This window comes from Diplotaxodon limnothrissa, linkage group LG2 (genome assembly GCF_057381915.1).
Source record: "Diplotaxodon limnothrissa isolate DT_005_m linkage group LG2, D_limnothrissa_male_GT1.1, whole genome shotgun sequence".
Lineage (NCBI taxonomy): Eukaryota > Metazoa > Chordata > Actinopteri > Cichliformes > Cichlidae > Diplotaxodon > Diplotaxodon limnothrissa.
Genome location: NC_140597.1, coordinates 18,165,456 through 18,175,064, shown reverse-complemented (window position 1 = coordinate 18,175,064; position 9,609 = coordinate 18,165,456). Strand labels below are relative to the sequence as shown.

The following is a 9,609-nucleotide window of genomic DNA, read 5'->3' as shown; positions in this document are numbered from 1 at the left end:
TACATTTTTTGTGTGGAGAACATGTTGACAAAAATGTCCACAGTATACACAAAACAATAACAAATAAATGTTATACAGTTTAAAGGAAAAACAAATGCAGCAAACCACAGCTTCTCACTCATTCACCAATCCATTGGTCCTGAAAGAAATTTAAAAAAAAAGAAATTAGTGCATTTTCACAAACAAAATCAGATTTGCGATAGTACTGAAGTTGTTTTGGAGGTTGTGCTGTTCAAGTTGTTTGACCTCCTACATTGAACTCTTTGAAGACCATGAGTATTCATGGAAACAGAAAAGCTATTTACAAAATGATTTACCAAGTAGGCACTCAAAAATTAAATTAATGTGAAATATTTTACCTTAAAACATTTAAGACAAATGTTTAAAAGATGTCTACATAGTTACAATGATAACTGGTGTTGTGGGCTGTCTCAGTGATTGGCACAGAGCTTAGAACAGGCAAGTGGTTAACCAGTTTTTTGCATGGTACAGCACCTCATAATGAACACAAAACAAAATAGTAAAATGTAACAAGGGCTACATCTACCAAGGAGAAAACAGATTCCACTTCTTGAGGTGTGTGCCAGGCGGGCGCCAATAATTTTCATGTAAATCAAAAATAGGGCCATCAGATAAATCAGTGTGTTACTAATTACACTGGAAAAAATAGAGGCTGGCTCTGGAGTTCCTGGAGCTTATTCACATTCTGTGAGCAACCAAAAAACTGTTTAGTGAGAGACTTCTTCAAGTATGCTACAAGCCAGAAAGAAACGTGGTCATTCCTGCCAGCAGCCACCAACCTCCAGAACAACATGAGCTGATGGTTTCATCTCCACAATTTGTACAGTCTATCTAAACCACGTGTCAAAGTCAAGGCCTGCGGGCCACATCCGGCCCGGCATACATTTATATCCGGCCCGCAAGATCATTTTATATAGATGTACTATTATTGTTATGCATGGCCCGGCGATATGAGGCGCTAATAATATACAAACTACAGATCCCATAATGCACCGCTGAAGCCTCCTTGCTGACTGCTAGGCTAACTGGGAACATTCCCGCGTCAATCAAGTCAAACTTCTGTTATTGCGAAGCTAGCCACTCACAATGGTGGAGAGAAAAGTTGATTCTGAATGACTGCAGCTGTAGTGAGCATCCGTTATTCAAACATCAACAAAATATCTTACAACTAATGAACTTACCATATAGCACTTCAAAAACTTTAAGCCCTCGAAATTCCCGCTTTCCATGGCACCCAACGAAGTTATATTGCCTGGAAAGAGCATTGTCCATAATGAAGGCCATCATTCTTCTTGTGGCTTCATCAACAGTGCTCCCTCTGATCTCTGCCACAACAGAAACCTTAGGACACGCAAGGACAATAATTTTACTGACAGTAGTACCATCAGTCACACCTAAAAGAAAGCAAGCACAGCTACACAGTAATTAGGCTCTATAATATTGATGCTAATTGACTGAGAAAGAGTTAGGTGTCAAAGTCAAACACTGTCTGATGTGAATGCAAAGAGCTAAATGATTCACCAAAAGTAATTTCTTAAGTTTTGGGTTTGGCATGGCACAACTTATAACTAGGTAATGTTTGGAGAAGTCATTTTATTAACAAAAATAGCAACTTTTGTTCAGCTCTCCTCCCACTCCTTCATTGCACTGACCATGTTCGAACAAACAGCAACTTTCCTTGATCATAACTGCTAGCATGAAACACAGACTGATTGAGGCATTAATCATTGAATATTGTTATTACATCATTATTATTTACCACTTCTTTTAGGAAGACAGGGTCTGCCAGTTTTTGCTCCAGTGCTGCCACATCTGCTACTGTCCGGATGGGAAATACAGCACCCTCGGGTAATACTGCAGCAACTGGTCCATCACGTTGTGTAAGGAGAGACTGTAGCATTCGACTGTGGACCCTCTGAGTGTCCTTAATGTCTTCCAGGAGGGTTAGAACACGTACAAACATGCTCGTATTGGTGGCTTGTAGAAGTTGTCTTGGAACTGGTTGTGAAACCACAGGTGAAGGAGTTGAGGGTTGTAGCGGCTGAACAAATGGATGAGTGATGTTCAGGAAGTGAGTTTCACTTGAATGTCTATTCTCCATTGCTGATGGTGGTGAGGTCTCTGGCTGTTCCGCAGTGTTGTCCCAATCCTCATCAGAGCTCGACGGGATCACTGGCCTTAAAACAAACAAACAAACAAAATACAACAAACATACACACACAAATAAATAATAATCCAAACACATAATTTAGGGTACTGGTTAGTCCTACAAACTAAAAACATTAATGTATATAATGGCATCAAAAAAAAAGTCTAAAACAATTTTTTAAAAGTCAACAAGTTATAAAGCGCTATTTTGAAATCATATCTGAACCTGATGAGCAGCAAGGGTCTGCTAAAGAAACTGTCAGGTTTTTTTTCTTCTTATAATCTCAATAAATTTTTGCTTTTAAGGTGTTTTCAACACAATTACCTCCTTTTCCGCTTCCCTTTCCCAATCTGCTTCCAGAATCCAAATAAATTCCACCAAGGAAGGTTTCTAATGGGAAGCAGGAAATGCTGTCTAAAGGGCCAAACTTCCGTACATCTTGAGCTAGGTGTATTAAAGAATGTATATTATAACCAACAAAGTCAAGACCATAAATCAAAGCAAAATCTTTCACAAACTGCTTCAAAACATCCTCTGCATAATCACAGTCAGTTATCAATATACAAATCAGGACTTAGAAGAATTCTTGTAGATACAGATAACAGTATAAAGTATCTATACATTTGGCTTGGTATATTATTCAGTAGAACTGGGCTTGTGTAAAGCAAAACTTGTCTCAATTCAGTTGCTTTCTACGTGCTAATTTCAATGAGAGACCTTGGTTTTCTTGCAAAACTTTAAGGAAGATATTGCCTGACAGAAACCATGAATGCTGAAATCAGTTAGAATTTGCATAGACTGTCTGCATTTTCGGGGACTTTTTAACCAAAGATAAATAAGCTTGCGCATTACCCCCATATCCCACACCCAGCTCGTTCAAAGTGACACCCCAACCTGGTGCTCTTTGTTGGCCATAGCACAAAGTTTCATCAGTCCTTTAGTCAACATAAATTTCATGATAACATAATCTTTAGCATGTTCATCGCAATCGTAGTGCTCTTCCTCAAGTGTTTTATTCTCAAAAGAATCAGAGTACAATATTAAGTCCTGATGATGCTCTGACTCATTTTACTGTGAAACGAAACTAAAATGTTCAACAACTTTCTGAGCTCTTTGTCCTCTGAGATTGCTCCATTGCTTTCTGAAAGACAGCTCACAGATTCTGAAGCTCCAGGTTTCATCACTCTCCAATCAAAATTAAAAATTAACTGAACCAGCAGCAAAAGAAGATCCAAACTACGCTTCACATTTGATAAATACTGTCATTAATTCCCTCTTCCTGTCTTGTTTCCACCACGATTGAAAAAAAAAACAAAACAAAAAAACAAAACATCATACTTCTTGCACAGCTCTCTCGTAGTATACTTCAAGAAAAGTTTCCCCATCTGAAATATGTTTTCCACATTATTCCCTTGCTTATTATACATCAGTGTACAGTTGTGCTTAGCGCTGTTGTCAGTTGTTTTTTGTGCCAAATTGCAAAAAACTCACCTTGTTCACTATTAAAACCTCTAAAAAAAATTTCTGTAACTTTGCTCTGCTTTACTTCAGCAGCATCAGGTAATGTTCATATATTGATTCATGGTTTTCTTCAGTTTTTGTTCAACTGCAGAATATTTCTAAGGCTATCTGATTTAAAAAGCCACTCCAGGAAAATCTCCTTTTTTCTGTGTTTTATCCTCAGTTACTTTGGCATAAAGACATCTGCTGTGATGCTTACACCAGCCTTAAAAGCTGTTGTATTACAATAAAAGACCCTGACATCACTTTATAAAGTAACAATTCTAATTGTTACAAACTCAAAAAAAGATTCCTACTAGTATATTTCTGGCATGCATCAAATTTTAAATATAAATGAATTTTGAAATATACACTGCTTCTTATGTCAAAGTCTGTAAAAATAAAGAAAGAAAGAAATCACACATAACCCTTGCTACTATTCACTCCACTGTCCAACAGCAAAATCAAACCAATATACAGATATTAATAACATATTATTGTAATAGTGTGACTATGCAATTTATAAGTAGCCATAGTCATAATCAAAACAACAAACATCTCAAGTTTTGAGATAATTGCAAACCCTCCTGGCCAATAACCACACAAGCTGTCCATGCAGGAAGGCTGATAAAGGAGCATGCACAAAATTCAAACAAATTTAAGCCATAATGAAACAAATTAAAATAACAGTGCGCATGCACAAATAAGGCATCAGACAAACACTTAAAGATCACAGATCTTTAGGACCACATCCAAAGAGCAATTGCTTTTCTTTTTTATAAATAAATAAATGTGTAGATTCTAGCCAAATATACATTACAAAAAGGAAAAAAGGAGGGCCACAGCAATCATAGTAAAAGGAGTTGGCACTGTGGCCCTAACAAGACCGACCAGTTCTGCTTAAATATTCAGTTTCCCTCATGTACAGAGCTTGCACAACAGTAAGAGGCAGATTCTTGAGTCAGTACAGTATTTCTGATGAAGTTCTCACTAAAACAACTACACATATAAAGTTGCATACTAAAGTGTGTATAAAAAAAAAAACCCAAACAAATCAAGAATACCTATATTTTCTTTTTTGCTTTTTCTGGAAAAATGAGAACAATGGCAAGAAAAATGATGATTATGTCTTCTACAGAAATAGAGTGCTCACTGATCTGCCTCTCTGACTGCTGTGCATGCTCCTGACACAGGGGCAAAAGCTGGGGACTAGTTGCTCATGGCCTACCCTCCTCACTTAGCCGTGAGGAATGAAGCTAATAAAGACAACACCAAAGCAATTTTGGTTGCTCTGATAGTGAAAATACCCTCCCATATTCCTCCTAAAAAACTAGAACTTTGTTAAATTGGTCTAATACAGTCCTTTATTAATACTAATCATAGAGAAAAACCAAGATAATGTTTAAGTACAACTTGATGTTAAGTACACGCAGCAGTAATTAATTTTGGTGCTAGTTAAGCAGTATACAGGACACCAGAAAATGCTTTCAAACTGTGAAAATTGGCTAAATCCAACATTACCTAAAAATTTAAACTAGCTTAGCCTTGCCTGAGTGCTAGGAAAAAGTTCGCCAGCACTTGTGCCATACATTACTTTGCAGCATCATAACTTTGTAAACATTTCATTTATACTTAGGGATTCAAATTAAGTCAAAAAGTTCTTACCGTTAGTGCAGAAAATAAGTCCATAGCTCAAAGATGAACTTAATCCAAAAATTGCCAGCTTAACTGTCAGCTTTGTCCAAGGGCGCGAAATGAAGAATGTTCCAGAATGGGGGGACGAGTTTGAGAAAACCTCGTGATATTTCATGAAATAACGCGAGATTTCGAAAAGCACTCCTACATGGAGTGAAATTTTTTTCCCACTCAAATGTAAAACCATTTGTTTTATTTTATTAAGCGTCTTACAATTTTAAGTCGCATCTGTTCTTTGTGTTTCACTTATATTAATATATTTTATATGTATATTTTGTTATTAATTAAATATACATATGCTGCCTCTGGCATAATTTATTATCAGTTATTTCATCTTAATTCATGTTTATACTTACACATGACTAATAATTATACTTAACTAAGATCGTTAAACTCAGTTGCCTGTTCATGCAACTTCCCATATGTTACCCATATGGTGCCCATAGAATATAACCCATCTGGGCTGGCTCAAGTGGGTCCTACTTGGCTAACCCAGGTGGGTCCCAGATTGGATGCCCATTGTAAGCCCATCCCCACTTGGAACCCCCATAGCCCATGTGGGGCCCACATACTGGTGTTTACTGGGATGCATTTGAATGGGGAACTCGACCGAAACAAAGTATAAGTTTTCATTATGTGAATAACTTGGAAATCTTAGCTCAAACAGCTGCAAAACCTGTTTGCCCAGCACGGGAACCTTGAGTTCTATAAGATAAAGCCATAAACATGTGTATCCGAGTCTTCTATCAAAAGTTACAGCTATTCATATGAAGTTGTACAAAAACGCTTTCTTTCGCCAAGACAGTGCGTTTCTCACTGTTACATGCATTTGAATGGGGAACTCGACCGAAACAAAGTATAGGTTTTCATTATGTGAATAACTTGGAAATCTTAGCTCAAACAGCTGCAAAACCTGTTTGCCCAGCACGGAGACCTTGAGTTCTATAATATAAGGCCATAAACATGTTTGTCTGAGTCTTCTATGAAAAGTTACAGCTATTTATATGAAGTTGTACAAAATAGCTTTCTTTCGCCAAGACAGTGCGTTTCTCACTGTTACATGCATTTGAATGGGGAACTCGACCGAAACAAAGTATAGGTTTTCATTATGTGAATAACTTGGAAATCTTAGCTCAAACAGCTGCAAAACCTGTTTGCCCAGCACGGGGAACGTGAGTTCTATAAGATAAAGCCATAAACATGTGTATCCGAGTCTTCTATCAAAAGTTACAGCTATTTATATGAAGTTGTACAAAAACGCTTTCTTTCGCCAAGACAGTGCGTTTCTCACTGTTACATGCATTTGAATGGGGAACTCGACCGAAACAAAGTATAAGTTTTCATTATGTGAATAACTTGGAAATCTTAGCTCAAACAGCTGCAAAACCTAGTTGCCCAGCACGGAGACCTTGAGTTCTATAAGATAAAGCCATAAACATGTTTGTCTGAGTCTTCTATCAAAAGTTCCAGCTATTTATATGAAGTTGTACAAAAACGCTTTCTTTCGCCAAGACAGTGCGTTTCTCACTGTTACATGCATTTGAATGGGGAACTCGACCGAAACAAAGTATAGGTTTTCATTATGTGAATAACTTGGAAATCTTAGCTCAAACAGCTGCAAAACCTGTTTGCCCAGCACGGAGACCTTGAGTTCTATAATATAAGGCCATAAACATGTTTGTCTGAGTCTTCTAACAAAAGTTACAGCTATTTCTATGAAGTTGTACAAAAACGCTTTCTTTCGCCAAGACAGTGCGTTTCTCACTGTTACATGCATTTGAATGGGGAACTCGACCGAAACAAAGTATAGGTTTTCATTATGTGAATAACTTGGAAATCTTAGCTCAAACAGCTACAAAACCTGTTTTCCCAGCACGGGAACCTTGAGTTCTATAATATAAGGCCATAAACATGTTTGTCTGAGTCTTCTATCAAAAGTTACAGCTATTTCTATGAAGTTGTACAAAAACGCTTTCTTTCGCCAAGACAGTGCGTTTCTCACTGTTACATGCATTTGAATGGGGAACTCGACCGAAACAAAGTATATGTTTTCATTATGTGAATAACTTGGAAATCTTAGCTCAAACAGCTGCAAAACCTGTTTGCCCAGCACGGAGACCTTGAGTTCTATAAGACAAAGCCATAAACATGTTTGTCTGAGTCTTCTATCAAAAGTTACAGCTATTTCTATGAAGTTGTACAAAAACGCTTTCTTTCGCCAAGACAGTGCGTTTCTCACTGTTACATGCATTTGAATGGGGAACTCGACCGAAACAAAGTATAGGTTTTCATTATGTGAATAACTTGGAAATCTTAGCTCAAACAGCTGCAAAACCTGTTTTCCCAGCACGGAGACCTTGAGTTCTATAATATAAGGCCATAAACATGTTTGTCTGAGTCTTCTATCAAAAGTTACAGCTATTTCTATGAAGTTGTACAAAATAGCTTTCTTTCGCCAAGACAGTGCGTTTCTCACGGTTACATGCATTTGAATGGGGAACTCGACCGAAACAAAGTATAAGTTTTCATTATGTGAATAACTTGGAAATCTTAGCTCAAACAGCTGCAAAACCTGTTTTCCCAGCACGGAGACCTTGAGTTCTATAATATAAGGCCATAAACATGTTTGTCTGAGTCTTCTATCAAAAGTTACAGCTATTTCTATGAAGTTGTACAAAAACGCTTTCTTTCGCCAAGACAGTGCGTTTCTCACTGTTACATGCATTTGAATGGGGAACTCGACCGAAACAAAGTATAGGTTTTCATTATGTGAATAACTTGGAAATCTTAGCTCAAACAGCTGCAAAACCTGTTTGCCCAGCACGGAGACCTTGAGTTCTATAAGATAAAGCCATAAACATGTTTGTCTGAGTCTTCTATCAAAAGTTACAGCTATTTATATGAAGTTGTACAAAAACGCTTTCTTTCGCCAAGACAGTGCGTTTCTCACTGTTACATGCATTTGAATGGGGAACTCGACCGAAACAAAGTATAGGTTTTCATTATGTGAATAACTTGGAAATCTTAGCTCAAACAGCTGCAAAACCTAGTTGCCCAGCACGGGAACCTTGAGTTCTATAAGATAAAGCCATAAACATGTGTATCCGAGTCTTCTATCAAAAGTTACAGCTATTTATATGAAGTTGTACAAAAACGCTTTCTTTCGCCAAGACAGTGCGTTTCTCACTGTTACATGCATTTGAATGGGGAACTCGACCGAAACAAAGTATAAGTTTTCATTATGTGAATAACTTGGAAATCTTAGCTCAAACAGCTGCAAAACCTGTTTTCCCAGCACGGAGACCTTGAGTTCTATAAGATAAAGCCATAAACATATTTGTCTGAGTCTTCTATCAAAAGTTACAGCTATTTCTATGAAGTTGTACAAAAACGCTTTCTTTCGCCAAGACAGTGCGTTTCTCACTGTTACATGCATTTGAATGGGGAACTCGACCGAAACAAAGTATATGATTTCATTATGTGAATAACTTGGAAATCTTAGCTCAAACAGCTGCAAAACCTGTTTTCCCAGCACGGAGACCTTGAGTTCTATAAGATAAAGCCATAAACATATTTGTCTGAGTCTTCTATCAAAAGTTACAGCTATTTCTATGAAGTTGTACAAAAACGCTTTCTTTCGCCAAGACAGTGCGTTTCTCACTGTTACATGCATTTGAATGGGGAACTCGACCGAAACAAAGTATATGATTTCATTATGTGAATAACTTGGAAATCTTAGCTCAAACAGCTGCAAAACCTGTTTTCCCAGCACGGAGACCTTGAGTTCTATAAGATAAAGCCATAAACATATTTGTCTGAGTCTTCTATCAAAAGTTACAGCTATTTCTATGAAGTTGTACAAAAACGCTTTCTTTCGCCAAGACAGTGCGTTTCTCACTGTTACATGCATTTGAATGGGGAACTCGACCGAAACAAAGTATATGATTTCATTATGTGAATAACTTGGAAATCTTAGCTCAAACAGCTGCAAAACCTGTTTGCCCAGCACGGGGAACGTGAGTTCTATAAGATAAAGCCATAAACATGTGTATCCGAGTCTTCTATCAAAAGTTACAGCTATTTATATGAAGTTGTACAAAATAGCTTTCTTTCGCCAAGACAGTGCGTTTCTCACTGTTACATGCATTTGAATGGGGAACTCGACCAAAACAAAGTATACGTTTTCATTATGTGAATAACTTGGAAATCTTAGCTCAAACAGCTGCAAAACCTGTTTTCCCAGC

The 9,609-nt window shown here is 37.4% G+C and overlaps 1 protein-coding gene across 1 annotated transcript; it reads right to left on the bottom strand.

The window, feature by feature from the left end:
- Positions 1 to 652: 652 nt before the first annotated feature.
- Positions 653 to 2,550, bottom strand: LOC146638336 (uncharacterized). Its single transcript, XM_085363929.1, has 4 exons — positions 2,495 to 2,550; positions 1,781 to 2,198; positions 1,203 to 1,362; positions 653 to 753 (listed from the first exon to the last, which is right to left on the bottom strand). Exons 2-4 carry the CDS (start codon positions 2,120 to 2,122, stop codon positions 653 to 655), a joined length of 603 nt encoding a protein of 200 aa, XP_085220055.1. The 5' UTR covers positions 2,123 to 2,198; positions 2,495 to 2,550.
- Positions 2,551 to 9,609: the final 7,059 nt, after the last annotated feature.